This window comes from Delphinus delphis, chromosome 8 (genome assembly GCF_949987515.2).
Source record: "Delphinus delphis chromosome 8, mDelDel1.2, whole genome shotgun sequence".
NCBI lineage: Eukaryota > Metazoa > Chordata > Mammalia > Artiodactyla > Delphinidae > Delphinus > Delphinus delphis.
Genome location: NC_082690.1, coordinates 105,609,389 through 105,626,417, shown reverse-complemented (window position 1 = coordinate 105,626,417; position 17,029 = coordinate 105,609,389). Strand labels below are relative to the sequence as shown.

The following is a 17,029-nucleotide window of genomic DNA, read 5'->3' as shown; positions in this document are numbered from 1 at the left end:
TGAAAGTGGCACAAACATAGTCATTCTGGCCTCCGGTCCACGGGTTTCAACCCCTGCTCAAGAAGTTCCCCTGCCCTTGATTTTCAGGAGAGGAAACTAGATACCTCCAGGAAGTTATGTCAAAATGGTCAAGCCAGGTGCCGAAGGCGCCCGAGTGCCAGCCAGCCTTGCTGTCCGACCTTTTGGCCTCCGCCCTCCTGTGCTCGGCTGACTCCACACACCAAGCCCAGGTCTGGAGTGGGGTAGAGGCAGGGCAAGCAGAGCACACATCCATCCCCCGGCCAGCTCATCACACGACCCGCAGATCAACAGCGGCGTGATGCGCAGAAGGGTGGGCAGACCCCAGAGAAGCCCGTCCTCAGCCGTACTCCAAGAGGCAGAACCCACAGCTGCGGGGTCTGCACGGCCACCCACAAAACAGTAGACCCCAGAAAGTCACCTGAGGTGCAATTGCCTTACACTGAATCCTCTGTTTCTAATGACTTGGCCGTGCAAAGAGGTGAGAGCCCAAGGCCAACCCTTTGAAAGCACACGTTTAAAGAAAAAAAGAGTTCTGCTCTCTGATGGAACAATTATACTCAGACACAAAGCCCCAAATTAAAACTGCTCTGGTTATTGTTTCACGTAACAAAAGAGATCTTACACACCCGCACAGCTTGTGGCCCCGCTGCCCGGAAGCCCTGCACCCTTCTCCCCCAGGGCTCATGGACCCGGACACACAGCCAATCCGTCACTCCTGCAATGAGTGTTTATTCTGTTCGTGCTGGAAGTCACCTCCATCGACTCAGGAAATGTCAGGAACAGGGGGACGGATGTATTTTTAACTTCTCAGGCTGTGATTCATCCTTGGCCCGCCTGCTCCACCGGGTGTGTCACTCCCCACCGGGTACTCCCCATGAATGTCTACCCTGACAGTAGACGGCCACCAGCAGATGGCGGCTGCGAGGGACACAACCTCCCCGTGGTCCTGGCCGAGGAAGACATCGGGGGGGCTGCAGAGAGCCCAAGTGGCCCCCGGGGCCTCCAACGAGTACAAGGCAAGCCACACACAGGTGACACTTCCTGCCCCAGAGACGGGCCAAACAGCCTGGACTATGGGTCGACCTGCAAAACTTCTTCTTCCATCCTCGGGGCGGGGAAACAGCTGGGGAGGAAGCTTTAGAAAGACAGCTCCAGTCCGCAAAGGGCAAGGCCCGAGCCTGCTCTTACCCAGGAATGGCTAAAACCGCCATCCAGGGACCTGCCTGATGACTGTGTGAGCACAAGGGTGTTTAAACGCTTTGCCTATTTCGGGATTAATAACGGGCACCGTTCCTCCCGCTACTCTAGAAACAGAAGGAAATAGACAGGATATACACAAGTCAGTGAGAGGAGAAGGCAGGGCTTCAGAACCACCGCGGCTGGAGAAGCAGCTAGGGTGCTGTCAGGGGAGCTTGAACGACCCCCACCCCTGCCCCCTGGGCCCCCATCCTCTCTGCTCGGCGTCCCTCTAGAACACCGACCACCTGACGGGCTGCGGTTGTCCCGGTCACTGCTGTCTGTATCTCCCCTTCTAGAACACTGACCCCACCAGGGCATGGGTCTGTCCCGCGCTGCTTTTCCAGCACGAGGTGACATTCAGTGAGTGCTGCAGGGTGAACAGATGCTCGCCCAGGGGCGGGGAGCGGGGTTGAGGGAAAGAGGCAGCGCGAGCTACGACAGGACAGGAGTTCCACTCAGGGACGATCCGACAGGCAGCTGTGGGGAAGGAGGATGCAAGGACGGGCCGGTGAGGGGAAGTGGGGGACAGAGAGAGTGGGGGAAGGACTAAGAGGGAGAGGTCGCTTCTGATGCAGACCCGGTGTGTCCTGACTCCCTGCCAGGGGATCAGCACAGAGACCCCAGGTCAAGCCCAGAGAGCTCCCACCTGCTTTGGGAGACATGGCCGCTCACAAACAAGTGAAAAGATGATGACGATGATGACGATGATGACTCCATAGCTAAGTGAGAGCACAAGCCCTGCATAGATGTGGAAGGCCTTACAGCCTCTGGCTGGGAGAGGCAGCCTCCAGGCCCGAACCAGGATGTTGCTGTTTTGGAAAGGAAGACCCTACACCGTGTGGCCAAGTGCGTGGATGAGGTGAGCTGCTCCCATACGTGAGACCGTGGCGTGTGGCGGGAGGCGACTCAGGCTTCCGAGGGAGAGGGCCGGGGGCAGCTGGGCACGTGGGCTCAGGAAAGAGCTCCGGATGGAAGAATCTGCTTGGGAGAGGGCCCACGCTGGGCTGTCACGGGCCCGGCACCTGCCAAGAAGCTGGTCAGAGGGAGAAGAGGGAAGTGCAGGGCCCGAGGGGCCATCAGTTAGAGACAGAAGAGGGAGACGGTGAGTCCGAGTTACTTTTACCAATAAAGTTGAACCTTGTGACACAAGGCCGAAGAGCTGTGGCAGGGTGGAGGAGGAGAGGACACGCTCTTGGGTTGGGAGCCTAGCTGGGCAGGGAGGGGGAGGGGTAAACATGCAAGCAAAGGGCGAGAGGCTGGGTCCTGAGGATGCGGCTGGAGCCACGGGAAAGTCTAAGCACCTGTGGGCAGGAACCTCTAAGCCCAAGGGCTCTAGACTCAGGAAGGGGGTTAAGGAGGTGTCCCAGGGAACCCCCAGCCCAAGAGGGTAGGAAAGCAGGGAGCAGAGAGGCAGCTCTGTGGATGCAGAAAGAGGCGGGGGCTACACCCATGTCCACCCCACACGGCTCCAACCTGTGCATGTCGGGATTGCCCTGGCGGTCCATCCCTGGTCCCTGAGGACGGGGAGGGGACCTCAGGGCTGCCTCCCAGAGTGAACCAGCCCCGGGCCCACCCCCACCCCCAGACGGGGAGCTACCCCGAGCTAATCCCCCAAGGGGCTGCCGACCCGAGGCTGGCCTGAACCCGCCGTCCAGGACGCCGTCACAGGCAAGGCGGCAGGAGGCCCACCTGGAGGGCGGCGCGGCCCTGCCCGCAGCCTGGACTCGGTTGCACAAATCCATCTATGTGCCAGGACCGCCGTCCAGAGGAATCCCCACTTCGTGGACTCGGCCCTCTAGACCTTTGTTCTCCTCCCAGCTTGTCGGGGTATCAGCCACAGCTGCCCTGGGAAGTCATTTTCGGGACGGGCGGGTGAAGCGGGAACCTGACTGATGCATCTTCAAAGGGAAGCCGGTGGACACGGCGTGGAGCTCCTTCCTGCCGGCGCCCGCGCTCGGAGCCAGGCCACGCGCACAACCACGCGGAACAGAATCCCTTCTCCCGTCCAAAGCAACCCGGCAAGATATGCCCAAGAAACACGCTCAGGCTCCTTAGCATCTGTCTCGGGCATAATATCTTAGAGACGTGACCACTGCTGGAAGCGTGTCCCGTCTCTGTGCTGACCTGGAAGAGCCCTCCCCTGACCGTCCCCCGGCCTGGAGTCCGACTGAGTCCTCAGGAAAGGAGACATGGCCCCTTGCCCTCGGCTATTCCCCCGAAGCCCATGGAATCCACCGTGACCCCAGCAGGGGCTTCTGCACCTGGGCTGGTGGCCTGATCCCAAGGTTCATGTAACATGTACCAGAGGAGCATCTGTTGGGCGTATTTACCAAGGTGACCCAGCACCTGGAGCAGAGCTGATGCCCACTGGGTGTTCAGCAGCAAACCTTGAGGCCCGAGAGTAGGGGGAGGGTGTCCACAGCAGGAACACATGGGCAAGTCCCCAGGCATGCTCGGGCCACCTCCAAGAAGCTCACCCTGGGGCATTTCACCACTGAAAAGAATGCCAGAAGGGTCTGCCCTGGGCTCCAGGCTTGACTCCAAGAAGCTGCCATGACCTAATGCACCTGCGATTCATCGGGGCGCTTCCCACCCTTGGAGTTCACACAGAGAACCACCTCTATGTCCGTGCATGTCAGTGGCTTCCCTGCGGCAGGGGCGGAGGGAGAGTCCAGCACTAACCCCGAAGCCGGGGTCAGCTCTGGACGTGTGGGCAGGCGGCCTAGGTCAGCGTTCCCAAAGTGTGTGCCACTGGAGCCGCAGCACGGAAAGAAAGGGGGCCGTAGATTGTGTAGTTGGAGAACACTTACGCAGTTTAGTGCCCCGTGGGAGGTCTGCTTATTAAAGTGTATTAGAGGCTCCAAAGAGAGAAGTGAGGCAGGAAAGCCTCCGCACGTTTCCCAAGTTTGTTGGATTAAAGAATCCCAAACACTTCCAATTCTTCTGTCTCTCTTTTGGGGCCTCCTGGTGATTGGCTCCAAATCAACAGGTGATACGCCTGGGGCGCATGTTCCCGGTTTGTCCGTACCAGCCACCGCGTACTCTGCCGGCAATAACTTTGTCACTTATGCCACGCCCCACCCCCATCCTCCTGTTACCACGATGTCAGCGTTTTAGGGCCTCTGTTGGTTACCCCGAAGCTCTTCCCCACCTGTCCGCTCCTAACTTTGGTCCATCCCACTGTTCCATAACCACGGCAGGTAACGTTTATATTGCGTACAGTAGCCTGACGCTTCAGGCTCTGTCTGTGGATTGACTCTGAAAGCAGAAAATCAAAAAGCACCTACTTGCTGCATGACCCTGAGCAGGTTACTGTCCCCTGGGCCTCAGTGCCTCATCCACACGTGGGGACGATGCCACATACCTCAAAAGACTATTGTGGGACAGGCACATGGAAAGATGCTCAACATCACTCGTCCTCAGGAAAATGCAAATCAAAACCACCAGACACCACAGCACACCCGTGGAATTGGCCGTGATAATAGGAGAATTTTACAAGTGTCAGTGAGGATATGTTGACATCAGAGCACTCGCACACTGCTAGTGAGAATGTAGAATGGTGCAGACTGTGGCAGACAGCCTGACGGTTCCTCGGTAAGTTAAAGACAAACCTAGCATATGCCCCAGCAATTCCACTCCTAGGTACGTGCCCCAAAGAATGAGAAACAGATGCTCAAATAAAAACTTGTAGACAAATGCTCATAACAGTATTATGCACAATCCCCCAAAGGTGGAAACAACCTCCATGTCCACCAACAGATGAACGGATGAACAAAATGTGGTCTCTCCATACAGTGCAGAAGGAATGAAGTACTGACACACGCTGCCACATGGATGAACCCTGCAAACATTCTGCTGCGTGAGGCCAGACACAAAAGACCACTGATCGGATGATTCCACTCACATGAAATGTCCAGAGCAGGCAAAGCCATAGTGACAGATGGGAGATTAGTGGTTGCCAGGGCAGAGGGGTGAAGAGCGGAGACTGGGGGCCAACTGCTTAACAGGTTATGGGGTTTGGGTGATGAAAATGTTCCTGAACTAGAGAGTGCTGATGGTTGGACACCACTGTGAATGTACTAGATGCCACTGAGTTGTACACTTTAAAATGGTTAAGATGGTCAATTTTATGTTTATTTTACCAAAAAAACCCACCCCAACCAACCCACTGCTGTGGGAGTAAACCGAGCGATGCCTGTAGCGCGTCTGGCAGTGTCAGCTGGACACGTGCATCCCCAACCCACTCCCGGGGTGGGCGTGGCTACGGACACGGTGGGCGTGGCCACGCCGCAGGAAACAGGGGTCTCGCCTTCAGGCTCAGAGGCTAGAGAGACAAGTGTCTTCAAACAAGATCCTTTCAAAAGTGACAGTTCATAGGGAACTCCAACAGGAAATGGTGCCAACTGCAGCTCCTTGGGTTTGCGTGGGAGAGGGATCTGCCCAGCCCCGAGTCCCCTTCGCGTTCCTGCTCAGAAGCGTGGCTTGAAACCCCGCGACACAGACGCACGGTCATAGTCTCGCTCCCGCCTTCCCCCTGCAAGCTGCCTGGTGGGGGTCTCCCCATGGAGCCGTGAGAAGAGCGAAGGTTACCCCCAGGTGGTGATATCAACGAGCAGTGATGTGACCAGAGCTGACGAGGATTATCCAGAAGCTACCGGAAGCGAGGGAGGCATCCAGCCGAGGAGAGGCACCAACGTCAGGGACCAATTTAACTACCGTATGGTCAAGAGCACCGCAAACAACGCACCCCTGAGCAAAACGCAAGATGCTAAAGAACGCGTACAGAGCACCACTTTAATCATGTAAGATCACACAAGACTGCGTGCTGTGCCGTGTGACGTCCACATAGTAAATGTCTTTTAATGCTTGGGAACGAATCGTCAAACTTAGGAGAGTGGTCCCCTCTGGCATCAGCTACATTATGTTTCACTTCTTAGGCTGGGTGGTGGGTATGTGTTATTTCTTTCTTTTATTATGACTTTGTATTTTGAAACAGGAAGTTGCACACGGAGTTCAGAGGGTTCCTGCGTACCCTGTCCCGGTTTCCCCCTTAATAACATCTTTTTTTTTTTTTTTTTGGCTACACCGCGCAGCATGCAGAGTCTTAGTTCCCTGACCAGGGACTGAACCTGCGCCCCCTGCAGTGGAAGGGCGGAGTCTTAACCACTGTACCGCCAGGGAAGTCCCCGGTGATAACATCTTACGTAACCACATACACCCTATGGTGCTGTTAACTCAGCTACATACCTTCCGTATGTCAGAAACACATCACAGTAAGTTATTTCTTCAAGGATTCTATTTGGCCAAATAGCATAGCACAGGCATCTATCTGCTGCCCACCTGACACGTATGACGGGCTGCAGGGGCGGCCAGGCCAGCCTCTGCATAAAGATCAGGGCTCGACGGCTGCAGCACTGCGCCTCCACTTGCGCTGAGCAGCTCCGTGGACCAACGAGGATGACTCACCTCGATTTTGTCCGTCTTGGCATCTCCCCAGTACAGCTTCCCCTCCTGCAGGTCCAGAGCCAAGCCATTGGGCCAGCCCAGGGAGGTGTTGACCAGGACGCGCCGCTCCTGCCCGTCCAGGTTGGCACACTCGATTTTGGGGTTCTCCCCCCAGTCTGTCCAGTACATGAGGCTGGAGAAGAAGTACATGTCCGTGACATTGCCCATCTGTCCCATCCAGGCTGCACCCCTAGGACTGAGAACAGCACCCACCCACCCACCACGCCCGAGCCCGTGTGCAGGACCAGGGGCTCCACGGGGACAGCAGGGGCTTAACTACACGGGGCGCTAGGACTCAAAACAGCAGACGCCCTGTCAAGGGACCCCGGGGAGGGAGGGGCTGAGCTCCCAGGGGGAGGAAGAGGCAGAGTGGAACCTCCTTCGAGTAGCTGAAGGGCTCCCACGTGCAAAGCAAAGCAGGCAACGCGCTCTCTGCGGCCCCGAGAAGCAAAGCGACATCCTGTGGGGTGCTGGGGGCCCTCCGGGGTGGGGGGGCTCAGCCCAAAGAAAGCGGCCAGAGCTGGGCCCTGAGCACAGCGCCCTTCCGGGCTGGCGGCCTCTCCTCTCCCGCCCCTGAACCCTGTGATCTTATACTTGACCCGACCCCGTTTCCTGAGGTCCTCACACTCGAGGCCAGGGGGGACCCCACCCCCACTTCACAGGTAATGCCCACAGAGGGGGGTGACTTGACAGAGTTCATCGGTGGCAGAGTGGGAGCAGGTCCCCATCTCCCGAACCCAGAGCCCGCATCCCGACACGGGAGCTGGCCACGAGCTCCTGCCTGCCTGGCCCTCAGACCCCGGGGGCCCGCTTCTCACCCCCACCCCCCCTCCCAGGGGGACGGCCCTGCCCCTCGACAGCACACAGAGCAGCCTCTGTCTGTCCACTCCCCCCCAGGCTCCGCGGTGCTGCTCGAGCCCTGGGCCTGTCCAGCCACAGCCCCGTGACCCGCCTCCGAGGGCTGTGCCGCTGGGCTTCTATAGACAGAGGCGGCTCCACAGCAAGAGCACGTCTGAAAGCCCCGGGGCGGGGACCAGAGTACAGGCTCCCTGGGCAGAGGGGCTGCAACCCCTGCCCCCCACACACAGCAGGCACCTTGCGGGGTCGCCTCACACTGAGCCTCAGCCCTGGGGCAATGGGAGAAGCACCTGATGCCTTGTGGGCACTCCGATGGGGCACGTGCCTCGTGGGCACAGTTACAGTCAATGCAGCTCAGTCACCCCCCAGGGACCTTCCCGGGACCAGCTGCCTTCCAGGGCTGCCCTCCCAGCCCCTCCAGGCCATCCCCAGGACGTGGGCCCACATCCCTCACTGAGGGCGGGGGGCTTCCCCTGCAGCCCCAGCCCCCAAGAGGTCCCAGCACTCCTCCCCTCTTGGGGCCTGCCAGTTTCGTGTTCTTGGTCATGAGGTCCCAGGAAGGCACTCAGCTGCTACCCTCTGAGCAGCTGAGGGTCTCAGAAAGGCTCCTACACTGATTGACCAGATTCACAGAATCCTAAATTGCAAAGTTGGAACCAGACTGTTAGGTCCAATCCCCACCTCCCAGCTGTGTGACCTTGGGCAAGTCACTTAACCTCTCTGGGCTTCAGCTTCCTCCTCTGTACAACTGTACCTACCCCACGGGGCGAGAGGAGGAGAAAAATGTGCTGGCTACGTGGAACGTGCCTGGCAGAGATCTGGCACGTGTGCAGTAACTGTTGCAGTGGCCACCACTCGTTACCATTATTAAACCAGAAATCACCCCAGTGGAGGGCTCCATCTTACAGGTGAGGAGATTGAAGCCCAGGGGGAGAAATGACTTACCCAAGGTCTCCAGGGTTTTCTATAAAGGTAACCAAGTTCTGTGTCAGAGCTTCTCAAAGTCTGGTCCCCAGATCAGCCCATCACCTGGGAGCTTGTTAGAAAGGCCAGTTCTCCTGAACCAGGACTCTGGGAGCAGGGCCCAGCCATCTGCTTCATCCTGACGTGGGAAGAAAGCCCCAGGACCACCGGCCCCCCGCAGCCTGGCTCCCACGCCCGCCCCCAGCCTTACCCCATCACGGGGTGCAGCACGATGGCGCGGGGCTCGTCCAGGTCCTCGGACACCAGGATCTTGCGGGAGGTGCCGTTGAGGCGCGTCACCTCGATGCGGTCGGTGCCCGTGTCCGTCCAATAGAGGTTGCGGGCCACCCAGTCGACTGCAATGCCGTCGGGGTCGTTGATCTCGGTGTTGACCAGCGTCTGGGCCCCCGACCCGTCCAGGTACGCCCTGCGGATGGCACGCACCTCGTCGTCCGTCCAGTACACGTAGCCCTCCAGCGGGTCGTAGTCGATGGCGATGGCATGCCGGATGTCGTCCACCTGCAGCACGATGTCTGTGAAGTCCGGCGTGTCCAGCGAGATCCTCCGCAGGTCCGTCCGCCGGGCCAGTAGCAGCACCTCCTCGGCCCCTGTGGACACACGAGCAGTGGGGTCAGAGGCCGGCGGCAGGACAGGAGACCGGGCCTGCAGTGGGCGTGGCAGGAGAGGGGCTCAGCCAGGTCCCCGGGGCTTCCTGGCAAGGACAAGTAATGTTAGGTGATGTTCGCCGAGATCTTCCTACACAGCCACTAGTTCATCCTCAGAGAGATCCGTGAGGCTGGCGCTATTTGTATCATCATCTCACAGATGAGACAGTGGAGGCACAGAAAGGTTAAGCAGCCAGCCAAAAGCCACACGGTCGTCTGGCTTCAATCACTGTGTAAGAGCTGCCTCACACTCAGTCCCCCTTCTCCCCTGCAAGCCCCTCTCCTGGCCACAAACCAGCCCCAACTACCAGTCCCGCCTGGGCCCTGGGCTCCAGGCCCCACTCGCCCACCATACTCCTCAAAGCCCCAACTGGACTCAAATGCCACCTCTTCCCTGAAGCCCACCCTGCCTCCCCACGCCCATCCGGCAAGGCAGCTTCGGGTCCCATGACCATACACGTCATCACAGGTCCATGGCTCCCAGGTGGCCGTCTCACCCACAGGGGTGAGCGCCCTGGGGGCAGGCGCCCCATCTCCCCCTTTGTCCCCCCAGCAGTATTGCGTACTGTTGTGTGTTGGTTTGTTGTGATTTCCAATCTGCTTGTTTACGACTTAAGTGAAGTTGTTTTTATCTAAAGGTGAATCTGTTTACGTGGAGGAAGCTGTGCCAGGGTGACGTCATCGACATGTCCTTGTCGATACACTCAGCTGGCGACGGGCTCCACTGGGGCTTCTCCGTAAGGACAATGACGCAATGGACATGGAGGCTTTAAATACCAAGGGTCTGTGAGGACTGGGCAAGGCGACTCCTGGCTGAGCTCCTGCCATGGACAGGCCACTCCTGGTCGGTGGTGCTGTGAGAGCGCACAACAGCCTCAGGAAGAGAGAAGACAGCTGTTCCTGCCCTGGTGAGGCGCCTCCTCGTAGGCAGCGGTACAGCCACGGAAGGGCCCCTGGAGTGACGACCTTCAGAGCAGCCCACCTGGCCCGCCGTCACCAGTGCTGTCACCTGCTAGCGACGTGCCCCGGCAGCAAGGGACCTGAGCTGGCAGCCAACACCCAGCTTTTTTTTTTTTTTTTTTTTTTTTTTTTGTGGTACGCGGGCCTCTCACTGTTGTGGCCTCTCCCGTTGCGGAGCACAGGCTCCGGACGCGCAGGCTCAGTGGCCATGGCTCACGGGCCCAGCCGCTTCGCAGCATGTGGGATCTTCCCGGACCGCGGCATGAACCTGTGTCCCTGCAATGGCAGGCGGACTCTCAACCACTGTGCCACCAGGGAAGCCCAACACCCAGCTTTTAGTTGGACGGACTGACTACGGAGAGCCAACTCGTAGAAAGCTACACCTCAACTACATTTGGACTTGACATCCTTCACTTTCCCTTTGCCTGGAACAATAATGTAATTGGTTTGGAGTACATTATTTCTTTATTGACTTATTAAGAGACATTATCCCATATGGTATTGGCTTGTGAACTATTATTATTAATATTATAAATCCTAATTCCCACAGTGAACCTGTGTTAGATAAATTATTGGCAAAGACAGTCTTGGTCTCTGAGCATAACTTGCCGTAAACAAAACACATCTGACTCTGCCCTGGATCCTCCCTGGACTCATCAGAACTCCCAGCAGAAGTAGCCTCACGTGCTACTACCTGGAGCCTCACATGGACTCAGGGACCCCAGGGGTGCTGGCCAGCCGTGACTCGGACACCTCCGGAGGCTGCTGGGGTCAGGGTGTGGCCCCTCCCCCAGAGCTGGGTCACAGTCCACGCACTCATTCTGGACCTTTCTGGTCTTCAGACTCCTGCTTCCTTGAAGCAGGAAGATTAGGCTCACAGACACCTCTGGCACCCGGGGGCCACTTGCCTGGTTTGATGAAAGGCGCAGAATGGGGAAGGACCCACCTGAAGTTACACAGCTGTGAGGGATGGGGGCAGCCCAGCATCCTCCTTATGCCGAGGCCCCCAGGCCTGGGCTCTGCAGCCGACTGCCTGGTCTCCTCATGCCTGGTCCAGCCACAGCCCTCGAGCAACTGACCGGCTTTTTGTCACAGGGGTGGAGCCCTCAGAACCCAGCGTTTTACAGGGGTTCTGGGGCCCCCTGCCCTGCATTTCAATTAAGGGCAGGAACCCCATCCGGACTGTGCTGCTCTGAGGCCCAGAGTTCATAACCCGATCCTCCCGCTAGAGGGCGCGCACGGACAGCATGGCTTCACGAGCCCAGCGCTGGGGAAACTGGGGCAGATGCGGGGGAAAGGGAGGTGCCCAAGGTGCCCGGCTACGTCGGAAACGTCCCAGATCCAAACTCAGATTTCGTTAGAGGTGTCCATGCAAGTTCTGGTTTGGTATGTGCTGGAGGGAGGGGAGGGGAATTCTGCATTTCAACCGATCGTCTTCTGCTGGGCTCCATTCCCAAAATGTTCTGGTGACATCAAACCCGTTTTTCGAGGGCCAGGTCGCAGGCCTCCTCCTCCTCCAGGAAGCTGCTCCTCCCTCCCCTCCAAGTGGACGGACTGACCACACATACATGCCTCCTGCCCCTCTGCTTGCGCACCGCCCTTACTGGCTCACAGGGATTCTGGCACATTGCCCCTCTGCGCTCTGCAGCCCCCAGCACAGGGCCATGCCCAGAACAGGTGCTAACATCCTAGGACAAGCAGGGAGAATTCAGGGCAGAAACCTCCTGGCCTTGCCCCTGCTGTGTGATGCTGAGCAGGTCCCTAACCCTCTCTGGGCCTTAGTTTCTTCATTTATAGTGAAGAATCAGCCCAACCTGATGGTGTCTGCGTCCCCATTTAGCTCTGACATCAAGGGGACCATAAACCAAACTCTACGGAGGGCTCTGCCTTAATCTGCCACCATGGAGGCTGGGGGAGGGAGCTCCCCAGAAAATGCTGGGTCCCGATGGAACCAGACGCTTGGTCGCCAAACATATTTCCAGCCTGTTTCACCCGTCCCTGTTCCCATGATCCTCCAGACACAATCACCTGAAATAGCACAGTCCTCACACCAATCTCTGAGGTGTGATCACGCCCGTTTTCCTGAGGAGGAACCCGATGCAGAGAGAGGTTAAGCTCCCCGCCCAAGGACACACGGCAGCAAGGTACCACGAAACACTTCAATCCCCGGAGCTGGTACACGCAGGAAGCCCAAGATCGATGCGCTGGCCCAGCAGGCTCGCTCACCCTCCCGGTCTCTTTGTGGGGAGCTACACTAGGCCAGGTCCCGGACCAGGTGCTGGGGCTCGGGGTGGACACAAAAGATGCGGGAATTGCCCCCACGGTGCTCCTGGGGTCACAAGGCAGAGACCTTCAGTGAGCAAGACCATTAACGAATCAGTGCTGGGAAGGAAAGCTGGGGTCACGGGCACCTGTGAAGGGGGCCGGCCGAGACTGGTGGCGGGAGACTGGCCTCCAGCTGCAAGAGCCTCTGGGCTCCATGTGGCTGTGACCATGCAGCAGATTCCAGCAGCCTGTCCCCGTGGGCACAGAGCCACCAGGGGCGAAGTGTGCCTGGCGCCAGCCCCCTGGTAACCAGGTCAGCACAAAGCCTCAAGCACACCCCGCCATCAGGGAACCCCATTTTCAGCATTCCTCAGGATTAAGTCTCTGTGGCTGAGGCGGTAATTAAACTCTGGGATAAATCTGTAGGTGTTAATTGACTCCAAGGCTGGGGCGGGGGAGGTGTCTCCGACACCCTTGGGCTGCAGAGCCTTTGAGGTTTTTACTTGAGTTTTGCCGAGAAAAATGCAGAGAACAGGACCCCCAGGAAAGAGCGGCGGCCCGGCCCGTCTGCCTGAAGGTCTGAGCAGGCGGTGCCCAGCACAGAGGCGTGGGGCACGCCATCCAGGGCCAGGCCAGCGGGGGCAGCTGTGAAGAGAGGACCACGGGCCTGGGCCCCTTCCTTGACAGATGCTCATCAGGGCAACCTCCAGGGTCGTTTGTAGGGAGGTGTGAGCGGCAGCCTGCTTCGGGCCCCCTGGGGTGGGCGCAGGGCGCTGTGCCGGGGCCCGGAAGAAGAGAGGCCAACCCCCTCCCTGGGACCAGACACAGAGCCTGGGGAGGAGTTCGTTTAAACACCAGGGAAGTAAACTGTTTAGAAACTAACAGTTTGGCCAAATGGTTTCCTCTGGGGTTGTTTAAACAAACAGCCTGCCCCACAGAGCTGCCAGAGAAAGTGAAACCTTCCCTCCTGGCTGCGCAGAGGTCCCTGGAGCCTCGTCTGGGCAGGCTCCTGACCTCTGCCCCTCCCCCTGCACGCAGGCGGGAAAGAGCGGGGGCATCCGTGCCTCGGAGCCAAGCGCAGGGCACGGGGCACAGGCCAGGCCAGGGCACTGCCTTCCTGGCAGTATGTTCGCCTCAAAACAGAAAAGCAGACTGGACAGAGGGCCCAATGCCACGGACACGTCCAGCTCAACAGCCTCCCTCCCTGCCAACATCCATTCAGACCAAGCCACCGTCCGTTCTGGGGCACCGTCCCTGTGCCAGGCCCGGGATCGCGCAAACGAGGGGACACAGAGAAGGGCTGCTGTAACATCCCCACCAACCGGGTGGCTCGGATCAGCAGAGACTGATTCTCTCACAGTCCTGGAGGTAGAAGTCAAAACCCAAGGTGCTGGCAGGGCCGCGCTCTCGTGGAAGGCTCTGGGGAGCATCCTTCCTCGCTCCTCCCGGCTTCTGATGGTTGCCAGCGATCCCTGATGTTCCTTGGTTTGTGGCTAGATCCCTCCAATCTCTGCCTCCATCTTTACGTGACCTCCTCCCCTGTGTGTCTGTGTCTCAATCTCCCTCTTATGAGATGACCAGTCACTGGGTTTAGGGCCCATCCCAGTCCAGCATGACCTCATCTTAACTTGGTTACAACTGCAAAGACGCTACTTCCAAGTTAGGTCACATCCACAGGCTCCGGGGTGGGGATTTCACTGTGTGTATTTGGCGGGGGTGGGGGGGACACACGCACGATTCAGCTCCCAACAGGTGCGGAACAGAGGGTAAGGGGACAGTCTCCATAGAAGGATGGGTTCAAGGGCAGGAACTCCAGACAGAAGGGTTGGCATGGGCAGCAGCGTGGAGGCCGGAGGGCACAGGGGCCGCTCTGCAGCCCTGTGGGCAGGAGTGCGGCTGACCATCGACCGCCCCCTCCCCGTGGGGTCTGGTCTGAGTTCGGAGGCTGGGTGCCCCCCGAGGGTTTGAGTGGTCCCGCAGGCCACGACTCTTCCCTGAATACCTTCTGCCCGCAGGACGCCGGGGCAGCTTTGAGCCCACCGCTGTCTGCAAGGAAGCCTCGTGCAAATGGAAGCTCGTGCTTGTAGCAGGAGCCCAGCCACAAGACACACAGAGAGCCACCTGGAACAGAGGCCAGCAGGAAGCCCAGGTGAACACCCGCAGTGCTATCTCTGGACCATTCCAGCCGGCCTTCCGGTCTCCAGCAGGGCTCTGTGTGCTTTCTGTCAAGGGCCAGGTGGCAGACCCTCCACCCTCCAGACCCTCCACGGCCACTTCTCTCAACCCCTCGGCTCCACCGCAGCCGCTTGAAAGCTGCCACAGATGACGGGTCAGCAAACGTGTGCAAAGAAAATGTCCTCCGTGGACACTCACATCTGAAGGTCCTCTCATTTTCCCAGGTCACAAAACACTCTTCTCGTGATGTTCTTTCAACCATGTAAAAATGTAAGAACGAAACTTAGCCCGCGGCTGCCCCAAAACAGGCAGCGAGCAATCTGGCCCGTGGGTGGCGGTGTGTCAACCCCTGCATGGGAAATACGTGTGACTTTTACAATATCAGAAATCAATTCTAATCCTAAGGGAAACTGCGTCAGGAGGGAGAGCAGGTACAGAGGGGCTCTCAGTGCTCTCCACTCCACTGTCCTGTAAACTGAAAACTACTCTAAAAAACAAAGTCTGTTAAGTATTTTAAAGAAAGGTAAAAGGCATATAAATCAACAAGAAAACTACCCAGACCCCAACAATAAACAGGCAAAGACCATAAACACAAATTAACAGAAGAAAAAAAACACAACCAATAAACACGAAGAATGGGTAACTTCTCCGTAATTTGCAAGTAGAAGCAGGAGGCCAGTGGCTACCAGCTCGGTTGCAAGACGGGTTAACGCTCTGTTGGGGGGGGGGGTAGCACGTCCCCCCAACCTCCCAGGGGACTGTCCCGGGCACACGTTTCCTGGATGGCAATGTGGCTCAGGGACCCTCTGACCCGGCAACTTCCCCTCTGAGAAGCCAGCCCAAAGCAGCAGCTAGAAATGCACATGGATTCCTGGTCACAGAGGGTCACTGAGGCTTGGTGAAAACAGCGAAACCCACACACCCGAGGGAAAGAACCTGTAAACGATCTCAAGATCCCACAGAAGGAAAGCATTACATAAATGAAGGGGCTGGGGGTCCAGGTCAGCCGTTACACACACCCCAGACAGCACACTCTGGAGAAGGGCAGAGGCAGGAAAAGCTCGTGACATGACAAGCAGGAAAGTCAGCCGTGATGCTGCACCTACAATACAAGTCACGCAGAGAGCTGCGAACGTGCGCGTGGAGAAAGGCCAGGACGCACCTCAAGACGTTAACAGCGGCTGTCTCTGGGTGGCTATCTTATTCTCTCCAGTATTTTTCTGGATGTCTTCCTTCCTACAGTGAACACAAATGTTACTTTGTAACAAGAAAAAACCAAGGCTTTAAAAGAGGGGTGCACGTATTCGTCCTTAGAGGATCGCACGGTCTAGGTGGGGAGGTGGGTCTGGACTCCGGGGACCCACCGGGTCTTTCTCACTAGGCCACCTGTGGGGGGGTGGGAGAAGCGCCCTAGCCCTCCATTAAATTGCCACAGGCCGGGGTTGGGGGGACGGGGTGCGATCTATTCGACCTCCAGGTTCTGAGCTGTTTGGGGGTGCAGAACAACAGGAGAAGGAAAGGATGGGGCAGAAGCACCCACAGTCTCCCAGACAGCCCAGCAGGACACTGCTGGCGGTCGCCCAGTGTGGGAACCTACCTGAAACGGCCTCACGGTTAAGCCCCTCCAAGCCCCAACGTGGGGAAAGGGATTTTTCACTAAAGGGCAAAGTAACAGCGCATCCCAGGCAATAGACTGACCAAATTAACGCCGATGAAAGAGGCAGGGCCCTTGACCTCCCCGCCCTCCAACCCAGCGGGCAGGGTGGACATCACCTCCACCCCCCGCTGAACCAACTGCAGGTCCAAGGTCACGGCCCCCGGCGGGAAGGACCAGCCCCCCACACACAGAGTCTCACGCCCCAAGGTCCCCCCAAGGCCGCACCAACCCCAGAAGCTTCCTCCTGCCACAAGGGCAGAGCCAGGCCCAGCACAGGCCGCCCTCCACGCTGCAGTTTCTAAGGCCATAAACAGCTTCACAGCCGGCAGGCAGCTGGTTTCTTTTTGTATTTTAGCAATTGATTTTCTCCACTGCCCCCCGGGGGTAAGTGGTTGGACAAACACTGAGACCACAAGCTGGCACCCAGGCCCAGGAAACCGCGCCGAGCGGCCGCAGGGTCACAAGGCGCAGAGGAAGTGGCCAGGCCGGGCACCGGCTCCGCTGGAAACCCGAGGCCCGAGCAGCTGTCCCCCCGCACGGCCCACCCCCGGCCTCCAGGCCAGCACTCAGGGAGGCTGCAGCCCCTGGGAACCACCAGCCAGACAGGCACCCCAGCCTGGAGCTGGGGCTGTGTGCACGGTGTCACCCCTGCCCTGCGTCCAGGGGTGGCCGGATAGCAGCCAGGTTAGCGCCAGCCCTGTGACCCCCAGAGGCCAGCCCC

General features: G+C 58.4%; 1 protein-coding gene across 3 annotated transcripts in view; it reads right to left on the bottom strand.

Annotated features, from left to right (window-relative positions):
• The window catches only part of LRP5 (LDL receptor related protein 5), a 109,654-nt gene that overhangs the window by 43,096 nt on the left and 49,529 nt on the right, over positions 1-17,029 (bottom strand). For all 3 annotated transcript variants that reach the window (XM_060019438.1, XM_060019441.1, XM_060019440.1), the window contains exons 6-7: positions 8,798-9,194; positions 6,727-6,898 (exon numbers count right to left, since the gene is read on the bottom strand). In XM_060019438.1, the coding sequence (XP_059875421.1) occupies positions 6,727-6,898; positions 8,798-9,194 (569 nt within the window). The remainder of the gene's footprint in view (positions 1-6,726; positions 6,899-8,797; positions 9,195-17,029) is intronic.